The following is a 16,848-nucleotide window of genomic DNA, read 5'->3' as shown; positions in this document are numbered from 1 at the left end:
GCAGAAGAAAAAAGGTTGTCCTTACTCCAGATTTTTTTACAATCCCCATGTGGAAGGAGCTGGGAGACTCAGTCCTCTTTGAACTAAGCAATGTTCTTGATTAACTGAGATGGCTGATTTTTAATTGCTTCCAACCAAGGCAGTTACAATGGAAAACCTGCAAGGTAAGCATGCTGGTAGCCTGTGGGAACTCTTTCCTCCACCTTCTCTTTGGACATGAATTTGTTTTATTGTATCTTAAATTAGCTTGTTGGCTCCAAGAAGGAACAAAAATCCTTATCTGTATTTGTGTATCATGTAGTATATGGGGTCTAAATCTTCACTGAAGTTTGTCAGTACTACTGCAGTACTAACAATCTCCAACCTCATCACGGGTCACAGAGGAAAGACTTTTTCTGCATCCCAAAGGATCTGCCCCCCAAGTCTCTCCTGATTTCCCAGATTCTTGCAGTGCGGTGTTTGTGCCTTGCTGACAGTCGGGAGGTCCTGTAGGGAACATGGGAGATGCTTCCTCATGACACCTTTGGGGTCTATCTAGAGGTGGCACACACAATTTTATGCCTGGCTTGGGGATAACAGATGTGATTAACTTTGGGGACATAGTCAAATCTGGTGAAACTGCATGGAAGCCTGAAACTTTCCGTTCTTGGCAAAATTTTCCTGTGAACATTTTCATAATCTTGGTGAGAGGGAAAGGAGTAATTTTCAGCAGTTGACTGAATTTATGTCTTGAAGCTGCGGTGGAAAGAAGCATTCTTTGTGGAAATTTGAAGAAGCTTACTTTTATTATTTCTTTCCAAGACAACAGCCTTTCTACTGCAAAAAGAATATCCACAGAACATTTTTAAGAGGGCTAAATGATTTTATTAAGCATCATGGATGTTACCCACGTGCACAATATTTGGAGCACGTACACTGTCACTGGATGACAAGCAGTTTACGTATAAAAGTAAGAGCCTCTCTGTTGTGAGGGAGTGATACCTTCAGTTCCCTGAAAACTTCATTTACTTAGCTTAGACCTTTTTAGAGAAGATTCTCTATGGCAAATCCCGTGTGTAATGAACACTGCCCTGCCATCTTGGCAAACAACCCCGTGCTCTTCTCCTTTCCCATAGCTGAGCCTTGCAAGTGGCTTGTGCTTGCTGCCTCTCAGGTGCTTTTGAGGGACACTTCTCTGCGTGGCCACAGCTGCCCTTGGCCGAGGTAACCGGTGGGGCCAGGGTTGCAGGAGAGCTCAGGTGCACCCTGGTGCCTCTCTGTGCCCGAACCTCCGGCAGACTAAAAAGCTGAGACTGAAATCTGGTTGGCTTCAAAGATAGATTCTGCTGTTGGCACCTGTGGAGTTACCTCTAGCTTGGCTGTTTCTCTTTCTGTCACCCCATGCCACCTTCTGCAGTTCTGTCTTTAAGCAGTTTCGGTCTTATGTAAACATAAAAATCATGGAAGACGTCCCAGTTTCCACATCAGGCTTTATTAATGGACATTCCCTCCAGTTGCCCTCTGACTCCTGCTTTGCTTGAGCCATTTTTTGTCTTGGTACTACATTTCCACTCGTACTGGCCTGGTTTTGGCGTTCTTTGGTACACAGAAATTGTGGATTTTCTGTGATTGTGCCCAGCATTGCCGACATTCCTCTTGGGCCTGGCTAGTAAACCTAATTTGCTTGCTCTGAATACAACTTTTAAACATTATCAGCTTCCCTTTCCAGTTTGTAGTAACTTTTCCTCCATAGCTAAACGCACCTCGAGTTTGCAGGTGATTTCAGATGTTTGAGCATTGATTGCTATCAGGTTTACTCAGCTCGGAGGTGCCTGCTTGTTTGGACTAGAGGGGCTGTGTGCTTCTCCGGGTAAGTTTTTATTCCTACAGCAATTTAGGCAAACAAATCCTCTGATGATAGGGGAAAAAATGTGCTGATTGTTTATCACTGCGTGCTTGTGGCCAACGGAGAACCTGAAAAATGTTGCCATTATACTAAATCCTTTGTGTTTCCACTCTTGGCACCTGGTTTGTTTGTCAGTAAAGTTAACAGCACAAAATTCTCGAGCAGCATAGATTGTTTCTCCCTATGAAATATGCGGCATATTTGTTTCCTTGGAAAAACTGTACTATGAAATCATGCCCACAGAAAGCTCCTCTTGAACTAATGTGACAAATAATTGGGAAAATAGTACAGAGCGATATACTAATAAAAGTGAAGTTCTAGGTGGGTTGAAATCCACCACTGCTCATAAATTCGCGTGGGATTTAGTGAATGTTTCAGCTCTTAAAATGAGGTGTAAAGCAGTATATTTTCAAAATATAAAACCATGTAATTTCAACATTTCAAAATGAAATGTTTCAGATATACTGAAATGTTTTTCTTGACATTCCAAATTGAAAAGGACCAAATTGCCTGCAAACAGAACCACATATTTCATTACTATATAATATGAAATTTGAACAATGTTGATTTCAGCAAACAGGTAAGATCTGCAACAATGGGATTTACATTTTCACAATCGAATAAAGCCAAGTGAATCATTTGCGATGACTTTGGATTTCTGAGTATAGGTCATGTTGATCTGGTTCATTCAAAATGGTAAGTCCACAGGCTTTTATTTAATGAAAATAACCTCTCAAGCCTGGTTTGGTTCTACTGATTTCTTTTCCCATTTTTTCTTTTTTGTTTTAGTTCAGGCATTCAAAACCAAGAGTCCATTATCGCCCATCCCTATTCCAAGCACTGTCCAGTTTACCATTAAGGAAGGTCTTTTGTGTGTGTTTCCTGCATTATTGTAACTGTTTTACCAGACCTTGATTGGCAGCAAGAAAAGACATGTGCAGACTCAAAGGGTCATTATTAAACACTGGTTCAAGCTTCCAGAAACCTTCAGAAACCTGGAAAAATTAAACTGCATGCTCCAGTGCTCAGAGATTTGATTTCCACTCCCCAACCCCCTCTCAAATAATGAATCATGCAGCTTAAAAACACACACTTAGTAAAAGGAAGAAAAGATAAGAAAACCATGAAGATAAACAAAAATCAGCCAGTCCTTTCCCAAAGTGTAATGATAGTTATGCTAAATTCCCCACTTTAATCTCTCAGGGAGGCAATTGCAGGACAGACGCTGCTTCCCACTCCTCCAAAATCTTGGGTTGAAAGGGGCTCTCTGGGCACAGCTTTAACACAGAAAATGACGTTTCCCTTCCACATTGCTGAGAACAGATGCTGAGCCCTCCTCAGGGGCAAGGGGGAGAAGTCCCATCTTCTTCCCACAGCTTTCTCTCTGCAGTGTATCAGCTCCTGTCGCCGCTCCAGGGTATGGCAGAGCAGAAGCTGGAGCAGTAGGTCAGGTGTGAATTGGAGGCTGTTAAAGTTATCGGTCTTGTCGTCATACTTTGATCTGTGCTTGCAAAATGTCAGAACAGCATCGGTGTCCTATTGCAGGACCGATGCTCCGGGACCCCGACACAGGGCAAACAAAGAGTTTGGTGGGATGAGGCTGGCTGGCAACCAAGAAGGAGGGACTGGTGGCTATGGGAGGAAAAAGGAGACCCTTTGTTGAGGGGAAAATACTGTGCAACATTTGTAGACATATTTCCTTTCGCCCCCCCTCTTTAAAACCAACTCGACAAAACACAACTGCTCTTTCTCTCTACTCACTGAAGAGCTGAAGGACCAATGGAAGAGTAAGGTAGGAAGAGCACAGACTTCTGAACAGCCAACCTGGGCCTGCGCCATTGCTGGGAGAGGTGCTTTATCACAGCTTGGCAGCTGTCCCGCCTCCCACCCTGGGGCCGCGGGGGGCTTTGCCATCAGCTTCCCAAGAAGCAGGACGGCACCGTGCGTCTTTGCTGATGTCTTGACATGTTTTATCTGTGATGGCAACTAGACCAGGGCGGTGCTTCCCTGCCTGCGTCTCACCCCACGAACGCACCTTGTTCCTGGATGACTATGGTAGGCTGCTGGCAAGGAGTTGTGTCTAAAACTGAGTTGAACGCAAGGAATCAGGAAGCCCTAATGAGGCTATAGAGCCACTTTACCCAGGCATGATCTGAAAAATGACCTCACCAAACTTTAACTGGGTTTAAGCTGGATCAATTCCCTAATCCAGTGTAGGAAGAAGTGGGAGGCAGAACAGCCCTATGCAGTGGTAGCTGGGGTTGATGCTGGGCTGAAGCATCTCTGTAACACAGCTTGAACAGAAACCCTTGTCCAGTCCTCTTCATGGTTTTGCTGCTGGAAGAGAGTGAGAACTAACTAAATAAATGGCAAAAGCTGTTGTGGTGTATGTGCCACGGATACAGTGGGTGTCCTCACCAAGGAAGTTTACACAAATGTTTTTATGTTTATCTTAATTCACTGGAAAACTGCTTTTGATGTGGAACCTGTAATTTGTGAGAAGCTTTTATCTCTGGTCTTGTCACAGGCATAAGAATTACGTGTGTGGGAAGTCAGTAGATTGGAAGCTTATCTTGGATTTCCTTTCTTTGCCTCTTCTTGCTGTCTTAGTTTGAAAAGAAGTTTTGGCTTTTCTCTCCGTATGTTTGCTTGTACACAGCCAAATTTTAAAAATAAACAAAATTAGACGAAGCATAAAACCAGAGCTTTCTCTTGTTTGCTTTCAATAAAAGGAAAATCAGAATATAATGATCTCGCTTGGAAGTCAAAACTCCCTCTTAACAGCTCCTTGAGTTAAATTTGAGTCCAGCACAGAAAAAGGCTTGAAGATATTGCACTGATTGCTTTTCTTCACTTTTTCAGAAAGGGGCTGTTTGCTGGCATGAAGTTGAAGAAGAAGAAAAAAGGCGAGAAAGGGTTGACTATTGCAAACAAAGATGCACTGGGTAAGGTCTCATAAATCAATATTGCAACTGGGAAGAGCAGATGGGGGATTATATCATATCTAATTTCATGTGAACTCATTTGAATTGTGTCTTAGGGCTTAGTATTGATAAAATGGGCAGTAAACGCTTTATCACTCCCAAGTAAACAGACAGCTAATTTGTTTTGCATTAACTATTTCCTTAAGTCCGCCTTCAGATTCTGTGAGTTTAGACTGCTGTATCTGGTAGAGTAAAACAAAAATGCCAGCCTGACTCTCACCATGGAGAGACAACACATTTTTGAAAGTGTTTGTTCTACTCTAGAGACAGATAATTCATTACAGGTGTGTAATTCCTCCAGAAGATCTGCTGCTTCTAGAAACCATAAGAACACAACCTGAGTAGGCTCTAATGGCTGCATGGGCTGGCTCAATAAAGCTGGGAGCTTTTCTTAGTACCAATTCTCCTCTTAAATCTATGGCAGTTCTTTTATTTTATTTTTTATTTTTAATAATTATTTTTTATTTTTAACAGACATGGGTACATCCATAAGACATGCAAAGTCTCCTGTTTCTTTCCCTTAACACACCATTGGTTTCCAAGCTGAGGAGACATTCCCCTGCACATCCTACCACTGTCATTTTTCTCCTACTGCCACAGTCCTCCCATTCACCAAAACCTGTAGTTCAGCCACAACAAAGTCTTCACCTTCTGTAGTTTTATTTTGCAGTCTCATGCCTCAAACTTAATGGAATTTTTAAAACATGGACTACTATGTGTTTAGTGCAGCCCTTGAATTACAGTGTTGTAATAAACCAGCCGTATGTATCTTGACTCACTGTTGGGCAGAAGCAGGAATACATATTTTATGCCATAAGCATTATTTAGCTAAAGGGCACTACTTTTAAACAGATTTTCCTCTGGTCCTTACAGCAAGGGATTTGGGCTTTTGGACCAGGGAAAACTAAAGTTCATTAGTTTTCTAATGATATGTTAGAGTCTACTTATCTTATGCTCCATAAAATATACCATGTCCTACAAGATACACTATACTGTAATTTGCTTCAGTCTTTCATGTAAGCATTCCAATCTCTGTTTATTTCAAATGGTTGTGTTTGAATCATTGGATAGATTGGGGTCCTTATGCTGAATCTTCATCTATTTAATTTGTGTCTTTGTTGCTGAAGAGTCTGAACTAGCAAAGATACAGCAATCACTGGTTCTCTCTTGTCTTGATTGGGATTTGGGCTTAGGAGATTTATCGGGGAAGTGTGCAGTGGGGAACGTGGTCACTCACTGAACAGCTTGCATTTTCTGTCACTGGATCCATACAGGGCAGTAATTCCTGCTGGTCAGTTATGTACAACATACATATGGTTATTGAGAGGAAAAAAGGATATCGATTCAGATATTAAAATGTCAGGAAAACGGAGTTGTAAAGGGAAAGACACATTGCAAACAGTTTGCGTCTCAATAGAAACAACATGGAACCCACAAAAAGTGGTCCAAGCAGGGCGTCATGCTGACACATGCCTGTCCCCAGCCAGGGGGAAGTTTGATCTGCTTTAGCCTTAAAGCAAACAATACAGATTACTACAAGCTCATAATCAAATATCGTGCTCTAGAGTAAATAGGGTATGGAGGGTAGTCATGGGAACTTGGTGCTACAGATGCAAAACTATGGACAGATGCCTTTGCCTCAAGGCGTGAAAATCGGGCTATGCCTGCGCGGATACAGAGACAAGTTTGCCTTCCCTGTGTTCTGGGGAGGTTGGCAAGAACCAGAGGGGCAGTCGGGGAGCGTATATGGTATATGAGACTGCTAGTGGAGGAACCTTCATCGAGAGGCTGGGTAGGTGAGCCTGGGCACAGAGCCGCACTGACGAGGCAGTAGGGCACCAGGCTGGAGCTGGCTCGCAGCTGGCTGCCTTGCAGCACAAGCAAAAGTCATGTCTGTCTGTACCTGGCTGGTGGTTTGCCTCAGAACAGGGGCTTGTGGAAGCCAGATGAAAAATAAACAGATGCATTCAGACCTGATGAGAGTTGTAATTAGAAATCCAAGTGAGTTTTACTGTACAATGGATGGTCCTTTGCTACTATCACCAGTTTCTAAGCACCCCTCAAGACCATACCTTTGCAAAGGACAAGGAAGCACTATTACCACCCTTTGTCTAGTTTTGTAGTGGGAGCACAGTGCCATAGCGTAGTTGCAGAAAATGTGTTTCCTTTCATTTGGTGCAGGGATGTCTCCACAAGGTCACCTAAGCTCCTGGGTATTGCTGGGCAAATCATCTTTACTGTTGCAGGTACCACCTGACAGCTTCTAGACCAGAAATAACTCATGTCCAGAATCACTGAACATTTCTTGCTTATAAATGTAAATATTGGGATGAACTACAGGCACACAAATTTTAAACTTTCACCTAAAACACACAGCTCCCTTCCCAAGGCAGGTGTTGAACACAGACATGCTCGGAAAGGGGCAGAGATGCTGGTAGGACTCCTGTCAGACCAGGAGGACAAAGCAGAGCAGTGTGGGAAGGGTTTCTCTGGTCAAATGTAGATGTGTACATCTGAGCTAGTTGCTGAGTTTCTCTTTATGGTCAGGAAGAAAAATAAGCACTTCTGGAAGCAATTTGTCTCATCTGACTATAACTCTCTATAAGAGATCCCATGAATCATGCTCTTCAACTCCTTTTCTGTCCTTGATCTTCCAGTTCTTCATCTCTACAAAGAGGAAAGGTGAGAAATAATTTCTAAGCTAGGCTCTGTTTTGGTCGCTTGGAAGTGACTGTAGTGTATCAGACTATCATGACAAACCATGGACAGCAGACTGCAAAGTAATACGTGCAAAACCCAGCAATAATCTGTCCCACTGTCTTTCTAGCAGATGAGAAATGGGGCAGTCGGATGTGACTAGTACGCATGTGTCTGTTGTGGGTGCACATGGGGTGAAGAGAGGGGCTACAGCCACCATTTATATAGTATATGATTTTGCACAGGAGGGGCTCAATACAAACAACTACTGTATCGCTAATTGTGATACCCAAATAAATAAAACACTCAGTTCATGCTGATGAATTCACTGCTCTGCTCCAAGTTAGATTTTTGCTAGTAGAAATCAGAGGTGGGTTTTACTTTCCTGATTGTTTTATTCACCAGGTGATCATGATGAAAGTGCAAATCTTCACCATGAAACTCTAGGAAGACAAGAAGAGGGAGAGGAAGACCTAATGAACAGCGATGCACTGTCCAAGGCTTTCGGGTCCTTAAGCCCAAAGAGGAAAAGGTGCTCCTTGGCATATCTTACCGAACATTCCCCAAAACACCTTCTCCATGCTTTTCGGGAATGGCCTTGCCCTAGGGCAATACATCTGCTGACAGAAAATCCATTTGCTGACAGCAGTGATCCCTTCACTCCTGTTCTCCCACATGACAGTGTGGGAGGTACTTGTCAGCAAAATATTACCAGCTCAAGACAGATTATCACCAGATGCTATCCAGTGCAGGGAGACATTGAAATGGATGTTGAGAGAAGCTCAACTCTGCTGCTAATGAAAATGGGACGAAGGGGACAGCAATCTCTACAGCCAAGAGTTTGTGTAGTTGTTTTTTTTCATACAGGGGAGGAATGGAGTCAGGTTTGATGGGATCAACAAGTGAAATAATTCCCATGCATGGCAGGTAGCTGCACTGGTCTGTGTAGATGCAAAACGTTTCCCTATTACCAAGTATATGAGAGAGAGAGATCTAAGTGTTGTGTCATTAAAATCCAGGTATGAAATCCCATAGTACCCAAGGAATGATTATACCAAAATCTTCCATGCGAACTGGATGAGAACCTCCCATCCTCTTTTCATGTTTCATGAGAAGCAATAGCAAAAGGTAGCAGACAAACTGGGCGCTGCTCCGTGTGAAATCTGGAATTACGCTGGTACAAGCTTACCAAATTGCCTGGCACAGAGCTGAGCTGCAGTAACTGCCCTTGCATGTGTCTGAGCTCCTGAGAGATACAAGCAGACCAATGCTTTTAGCCAGTTTCACGTGGAACAGAAGGGACCTATTTTACTTTCCATGTGTATGAACGTTGCCCATGGACAGCTACTGTGGTTCAGCTCACCACACTGGTGTCATCTGATGACACGTCTGAGCCCTTGGACTACCTGTTGTCCACCACACATGTCCCTGGTGGTGTTTAAGTGACTGCTGGTGAAATCAAGCCTGACAGTTCACAACAAAGCTACCTGCCATAAGCAACGCTGTCTTAGTGACGAGAAGTCTTTCCAACATGTGTCCATGTACCAGCTCTTGCCTAGAGATGCCTAATGACCTATTTTGTCATTTAAACAGGGCAAAGCTGGTGACCAGAATTCATGAAGAGGAGATGAAATCCCAGAACTACCAGGTGAGCAGGGGGTGATGGCGCTTACGTGCCTGTGAAATCCCCAGGCAGGCCGGACCTGAGCCCAGGAGTGCAGGTGGTGTCCTTGTGCCCCACAGATTGCCATCACCATCATTGAGGCCAGGCAGCTGGTGGGTGAGAACATCGACCCCGTGGTGATCATTGAGATAGGTGACGAGAAGAAGCAAACAACAGTAAAGGAAGGCACAAATGCCCCTTTCTACAATGAGGTAGGTGCTCTCTCTTGGAGAAGGCAATTTCTTCAGCGGGTCTGGGTGACCTCCACTACTTGGTAGCTCAAATGGGGGTGAACTAAGCTGGTAGCACCTGCATGTCTGAGCAGGAAGGTCTGTTGAGGAGCTGTTTAAGTTTCAAGCTTAAAAAAACCCTGGTAACAGCACCCTTGGGTTTAGCTCTATTTGCTCTTTCCCTTTTCAAGCTCTGTCCATCCTGATCCCCCCCCACTGCATCCTGCCCTACTACCGCTGCCTCTGCGTTTTTCCAAATGAACCCTTTGGGAGCTTTGTCTAAACTGCCCCAACCTCTCTTTTCTACCATTTGACTGTTTCAACCTTTCCTTGACATTTGTTTTTCCCAGCTGGTGACAAATGAGACCAAATCAACTCCCCAAACCAACCGCTCCTTTGGGTTTCCCTTTGGGTGCCTCCTGTCCCTTTGGACAGTACCCTTTGATGCGGAGTGGCCGTCACGGGCATTTGCGAAGGGCAGTGCTGTGCAGCCGTGCAAGGAGGAGAACAGCAAACAAGTCTGGGCCATGGCAGCCACAAGCCAGGGAGCAGGGAAAGGGCTTTGCCGTGCCCATCGCCACCTCCCCAGCACTCCGAGTGTCTCACTGGGGCTCTGTGTAGTAACCCAAAAAGTTAAATCATGTTGCCGATAGCGCTGGCTACCAGCACAAGGATGATTCTGATCTGCTGTCCCCTTTTCCCACAGTACTTTGTGTTTGATTTCATTGGACCGCAGGTGTTCCTGTTTGACAAAATAATCAACATCTCTGTAAGTACCTATGAAAGCTTAGCACAGTGAGTAAAGGTCATTGTTGTTTATGTCACTTCGGCTCTAAATGGTTCTTCTCAATGTAGTTAAAAAGAGAAATAATTTTAGGTACCCAGAGTGCTATGAAGTCAGCATGAGGTATAGGAAAGAGAAAGGATAAGGGAGAGGAAAAGGAGGAAAGGCAGGTGGCAATGATTTGAAGGAATGTAACCCTACAGGAAGATTAAGTCTCCATTTTCAGGGACGCTCATTGCTGGCAATCTGCGAGGTAGAAAGAGAAACTTCAGCTTAGTTAATGTTAGTCAGCATTGTGTTCACCCCTCTAATTTTCAAGCTGCCACTTGTTTCAAATGACTGAGTTGAAACTTATGGTTTATCTCAGTTCCTCAGATGCAACTGTTTCTAACTAAAATATCCAGGTACCTTATCCTCAGTAGCGGCTCTCGGGCTGTCCGGGAGTGTCAGTGGCGGGTTGCTATTAACATGGGAGTGGGCTCCAAGCATTCAGTGCTGCTCCCATTGCTCGCTGCAAGTCCCGGCGAAGTTATGTGACATCTCAGAACAGCCCTGATGGAAGACACACACGCTCTTGGACTTGGGGCATTAGATAATGATTTGCAGTTTGGGATGCCAAGTCTACGGACCCATGCTAATTGTCTTACCTGAAGTTCCTGAGGTTCATCACTACATTTAGCAAAGCTGCTAAGGAATTAAGGAAGTTCTCATGAGACTCTGGACAGTGCTGTATTTGTAATACTTAGAAATACCACAAGCTGAGCCCTTCATGAGCTGTTTTTGCATTTCCACTGCCAAAAATTCCACCACTTGACCAGAGAACTGAGCAGTGAGTTGTTGCCCCAGGGAAGGTTCTTTTTTTCCTGAAGTGCTTTGTCCATTTCAAAAAAGTACACCAGGAAAAGGTCTGTGCTTGTTGTGCTTGACAGAGCCAGGCAGTGCTCAAAAGCAGTAGGAAAACATCTGTGCAAAACCTGCTGGAGATGTTCACTGTGTACCTGCTTTGCTGAACTGCTAATAAAGTGACTTTTCCCAGCTACAGAAATGAAAAATGTTCATTTACTTATGGCCAGCTGGACAATTAGGTTTTCAATGCTGGTAGTAAATTGACAGTCTGAATCCTAAGCTCCAGTTCAAATCCACTATATCACATGCACAGCTCAAATATATGAAAATCATACCTACATAAGGTATCTGCAGATCTGATCGTCATTTATCTCTGAGGACAGAGTTTACTACAGGCTGACACTGGCCCATCTTTGCATGGGAGTAGATATCGGCTGACTGTTATGACTTATATCGCAGCGTATGGCCCCCCATGGTTGGTATCAGCACAGTTCCGAGGCATCAACTCTTGTGAGCTACTGCTGCTTGGGGATGTACCGTTATTTTTCTCTAAGATATGGCCTGTCTTTCCGATCTTACATTCTTTTGATAACGATTCCATATATCCAGTGGTGGAGGGGAGAGTGCCACCTTTCTGAGTGCATTGGGGGTGTGGGGGGCTGTGCCAGCATTACCTGGTGTAAATCTGCATAGTTTCATCAGGCTCAGCAAACTTATTTGATTTATAGCTGATGAAGGTGCAACACTAAGAAATTAAAGGTCTTCTAGATAAAAATGACTTTTTTAAAAAGAAAACACAAACTAACCCTGGGCAATGCTCATGTATGTTACTGAAAATAGAGATTCGTTATCTTGCAACATTTTGGAGAATGCAATGTATCAGGGGAGTAGAAACAAATAAGAGGGGAAATATGTGTGCTGGGCGTGAAGGAAACCCTGGGGGACGGAAAGTTTTGCAGCGCTTGCTTAGCATGAATCTCACTTAAGAAGAAACAAGGATTGGCAGCCTCCATTAACAGCAATCATTCATGCACTGTACTTGCTTCATCTGTGAAAACGAACTCATCCGCATGTAGAAGCTCAAGGAAAATAAAAGATTAGTGCCACTGTCCATCAGTTCAGTAGTTAGTCTAGCTGTATTCAAACCCTGCATTTGAGGGGAAAAGGAGATTTTCCATTTCTCAGCACCTGCTGAAATACTCCCCAATTTAACAGTGTTCATGCTTCAGAAAATCTGAAGAAAAATTGTTCAGTCATCTATGGAGTCAATCAAGTGTGGAAAGACACAAACCTTTAATTAGGTACGATGTAAATGTGATGCTCCCTCTCAGAGAAGACAAGAGGTGTTTGCTATAAGCTTCATGCTCCTGCATGCACCTGCTTTGTTACATTAGAAAAAATGTGCTTGAAAAAAAGTACCAGGAAAGATGCAGAGCATTTAACAGAAGCAGTAAGTTAGTTCCTCAGCAGTTAAAAGCACTACAGGGAGTGGAAACCCTCATCATTTCAGTGGGTACAGGATGGTTTACCCAAGGGCACCACATTTCACGCAGAAAATCTCCTGAAGGACGGAGAAGTGAGGTTTACACATCTAATGCTCTCTGAACAGGCTGTCATGCTGTGGAGAGAAAATGCAAAGAGCAATGAGACACCACCACTTTGGACTCACCACATATCCTCCTCTTGCTTCTGAGTCTTAAAGAAACTCTGTTTATTTTTGGCTATAGAAAGGCTACAGCCTTCTTTCCCCTTCTATCCAGTCTGTGTTGGAGCTGTTGATTTGGGCAAGCTCCTATTTCCGTGTAGTTCCTCCAAAGCTGTAATTTTGCCTGGCTTCAGGATGAAACCCACCAGTTTTCATGGCTTCTTCCCCACCCCCGCGTACTCTAATCCAACCTCATAGGAGCAAGGGTCCAGTGTTATGATGGGACCTGGCAGCATTCGGGATTGAGGAAAAGCAGCACCAGTGCATGAAGCGTTGGCTTCACACTGGTTCCTCTCCCACATGAAGGCTGCTTAATTTATAAGCCTTAACAGTAGAGTAAAATAAAACTGCTCCTTTGTCAGCTCTTGATTTTTCAGCCCTAGAAACTCCCTCCATGTTGAAGTGAGGAATTACTACGGATAACTGAGTGTGATCCCTAAACCACAGGGACACAGTGGCCCCAGGCCTTTAGTGGGGAAGGATGTTATGCTGCAGCTAGCAACCTTCTGAATTTTCTGGTAGATCTTGATGAAGGTATCAGTGATCTTTGGAATGTATTTCTTCTGGTCTTGAAGAAAAATGCACCAAATGAAGTCGCATGAAAAATCCAATGCAAAATCACAGAAGTCTTTTACCCCTATCTAGAATGTGTAGGTCCAGACCAGGGTATGAGGTCTTCCAGATTCCCAAAATGCTCTCAGAGGCTTGGCTGTTTAGCTCCAACATTTAGATTTAGCTTCTGTGGGCTTGAATTCCAGGGGCTTAGTTTTTCTTTGCAGTTTGGCCAAGGTTTTCAAGACAATGCAGCCTGCTTTCAGAAACTTTTCCACAACCAAGGAGTGGGTTTCAACTTTTTGAGCTATTCTGAAACCAGCTGAGATAGATATATCTTTTTTGAGAAATACAGTTCTAGAGCCAATCTTCCCTTAGAATATGTCGCTAGCCTCTGCCTTGTCTGTAAAGTGAAGCACATGCATGTATTTGAAAACCAGACACAGAAGTACATAGATTCAGGAATCATGACAAAAGAAAATTATTAATTAAATTTGAATTAAATTAAATTAAATTAACTACTTGTCAGGAAGGATAAGGAGATAGACTCACTGGGACCTGCTTGCCATCTCATTTACATTTATATCACTTCCCTGATTTCATTAATATTGTGGGGGGGAAATCAGAATTGAGCCTCTTGGTTTATGTACACATTGAAATGTTGCAAAGAAACACTTTAATTCTTTCTCCTCTGGGTGTACATAGTTCTTATGACAATTCAGCTATTGCACAGAAAGTGATATGATTTCTACAACCTTCTGGCACACCAGTTATGCCCCATGGGTTTATATTCATTATGATTTATTTAAAACTGCCAGGATAAGAAATATCCTGTGTGCTCTGAAGACACATCCACCTGATTCCCGCTCTATATAATCTTGGGACCGGGGATGAACCTGTGTGATTCCACTTGGATACAAATGTATTGGTTTCTAAATTGGCACAATATTGGGTAAAGAACAGATTTCAAATGCTTGCTGTATCTGCTGCGGCTATGTACCCCAGTTTTGGGTGGTGCTGGATGTCGCTGCTTATTACCTCAGAACCAAATATCATCTTTGTTTGGATTGCTCTTTCTTACGCTGACTGGCAAGAGGGAGAGTCACATTCTTTAACGGGCCTTTTTCTAACAGGTTATGCACAATAAACTGATCGGGAGTGTGCTGATAGGCTCCTTTAAAGTAGATCTGGGGACAGTGTATGGTCAGCCAGGTAAGTAGTGCATTTTCTGCCCTTTTTGTCTGTTAAATGAGATATGAGGCAGGGAAGGAAAGGAGAGGGAGGTGTGCTGCTTTTCCACTTAGATGCTTGTGCTTTATGTCAAGGGATAAACTTAACAAGATTTTTGGAAGGGTTGTTTTCCTATTTGGATACCAGAGCACGAGCCAAATTTTTGGAAAAATGTTCAACACTGAAAACACCTTGACAATCTGCCCATTGGTGGGAAGCACTTATCAAGGGCGGCTTTTCTTTAAGGGGTCAGAGTGGGCAGCTGAATACAAAACCCAGCTCCACTCATTCGTTACAGAACATCCAAAGCTCTGCCCTGTGTGTTGGGCTAGAAGGGGTGGAGGGAGAAAGGGAGAGTGGGATGGAGCATGGAAGGAACGGTGAGGAGAGTACAAGATGAGAGGAGGAGCAGACCATAACAGGAGAGAGAAGAAGGAGATGACAAAGAGGCAACCATGGGTCCACTTGACCTGCCGTCTTCAGAGATGTCCAGTGCTTTCTGAAATTTGAAGCTAAGAAAAGATGACATGTCCTTTTTTTGGCCCGTTTTTACAGCCATCCACAAAACACATATCTTTCTCTCTTCCATAAGTACTCAAGGACCTGGTCTCTTCTCAGTCTTTGGGAATGAACGTATTCAGGCCACTTGCTATAGATGTCACCCAGTTACGGCAAAAGTGTAGAGTCATTCAGGCCACCCTCTCTTCAGGGCTCCTGCAAGAGTCAGTAGAGAGGAATTACCTGACTTAAGTGAGCAGTCTACGTCTGTACTCAGACTACGTCAGTCTCTTAATTCTCTCCTGTATTTCCTGCTCACACTTTTACAGGAGGGTGGTGTCTGAGGATTGATCTTGAGCTCGTATCCCTGATACACTCTGGTCTCTCCCTCCCACTCCTTTCCACACCCAAGGTGATGGCCAAGGACTTAATGTTAGGTGTAAGGACTTTGCTCAAGGTGGGTTGCTCAAGCAGGGCTGCAGCAAGGGCTGTTGTGGGTGAATTGTCTTGTGCATTTTCCCACTGGGAAGATAGAGCTGAACCTGCTTCTGGTTGCTGCTTCTTCCTCTGATGGTTGTCCACTCTCCTTCCTCCCTTTCTCAGCTGGCTGCCAATGTTACGCCTGACCACAGCTCCCAGCAAGGGTTTTGCTGCCAGAGAGTTCTGAGGTCTTCAGACAATTCTCTTCAAAAAGTTGGCCTTTCCTCATAAAGCCTCAGCCTTAATTCAACTGCTGAAATCTCACCCAACCTTCCAGTGGTCTTTAGTCACTGATCTTAGTAACCATTGATGAAAATTACCTTCTTTCTGATGAGCTCGAGACCAATCCTTTGTTTGCCTTTTTGGTCACACAACATTTTGGTGCCTGGTAAACAAGTGTATTTCAGCATGATCCTCCTGAAAGCACAAATGTTGTTTCTCCCACTTTCTGGGAGTGGAGAGGAGAAATATTTGGGTTTTTTACATCCCCTATTTGGGTGCTTAAGTTTGTTCCATCTTACAGGTCATCAGTTCTGTGACAAGTGGGCGCTTCTCACAGACCCTGCTGACATTAGGACGGGAGCCAAGGGATACGTGAAGTGTGACATCAGTGTGACTGGGAAGGGTGATGCAATACAAGCTACACAGAAAACAGCTGATACTGAGGAGCAGATTGAAAAGTACTGCAATAGTTTCTTTTTTACTGCTTTCTTCTTTACTAAGTACCTCAAGAGTCCTCTGCCCTCCTTTCAGTCCTTTCCTTGCTAAGTCAGGGTTAATAGCAGGATAGCATTGTACACTTGGCTGTTCTAATGGGCTCAAAGAGAGTTTTTACAATCCTTTCAACTAAATTGAAGGGCATGTTAGGGTCACTTCTCTGCAGCTGATAGAGTTGACCATGGCCTGTGGATAAGTGCCAGATTATCCCTGACAGAAGGTTCATTGATCTGAAACCAGCTAAATATTTCTGAAAAGCAGTGAAGTAAGAAGAAAAAATATGAGGAAAAGCTACTCCTTCTCCTCTATCAGATGTGTGTCCATGGCATATTTTCCATATCCTTAGATAAACTCAAGTGCATTAGCATTCTCCTTGTAAAATACAGAAGTTCAAGGTGGTGAAGTATGCTGCCAGCATACGTTAAATTTTACAGGAGCAATGTTTCTGGTCAGTACTGACATACTGGACCAAGTCCATGGAGAGTCACCAAGATGATGGAGGGCTGGAGCACGTGGTCTACAGGGAAAGGGGCGGGGGGGCGGGGGCGTTTGTTTCTTGAGCCGTAAGAAGAGCAGG

At 43.8% G+C, this 16,848-nt stretch overlaps 1 protein-coding gene across 1 annotated transcript in view; it reads left to right on the top strand.

Annotated features, from left to right (window-relative positions):
- The first annotated feature begins 2,445 nt into the window (after positions 1-2,445).
- The window catches only part of FER1L6 (fer-1 like family member 6), a 71,166-nt gene continuing 56,763 nt past the window's right edge, over positions 2,446-16,848 (top strand). The window contains exons 1-8 of the mRNA XM_075144527.1: positions 2,446-2,465; positions 4,748-4,830; positions 7,972-8,098; positions 9,160-9,214; positions 9,310-9,441; positions 10,166-10,228; positions 14,480-14,558; positions 16,078-16,234. Coding sequence (XP_075000628.1) covers positions 2,446-2,465; positions 4,748-4,830; positions 7,972-8,098; positions 9,160-9,214; positions 9,310-9,441; positions 10,166-10,228; positions 14,480-14,558; positions 16,078-16,234 — 716 coding nt within the window. The remainder of the gene's footprint in view (positions 2,466-4,747; positions 4,831-7,971; positions 8,099-9,159; positions 9,215-9,309; positions 9,442-10,165; positions 10,229-14,479; positions 14,559-16,077; positions 16,235-16,848) is intronic.

Source organism: Calonectris borealis, chromosome 2 (assembly GCF_964195595.1).
Source record: "Calonectris borealis chromosome 2, bCalBor7.hap1.2, whole genome shotgun sequence".
NCBI lineage: Eukaryota > Metazoa > Chordata > Aves > Procellariiformes > Procellariidae > Calonectris > Calonectris borealis.
This window is presented reverse-complemented; position numbering and strand designations above follow the sequence as displayed.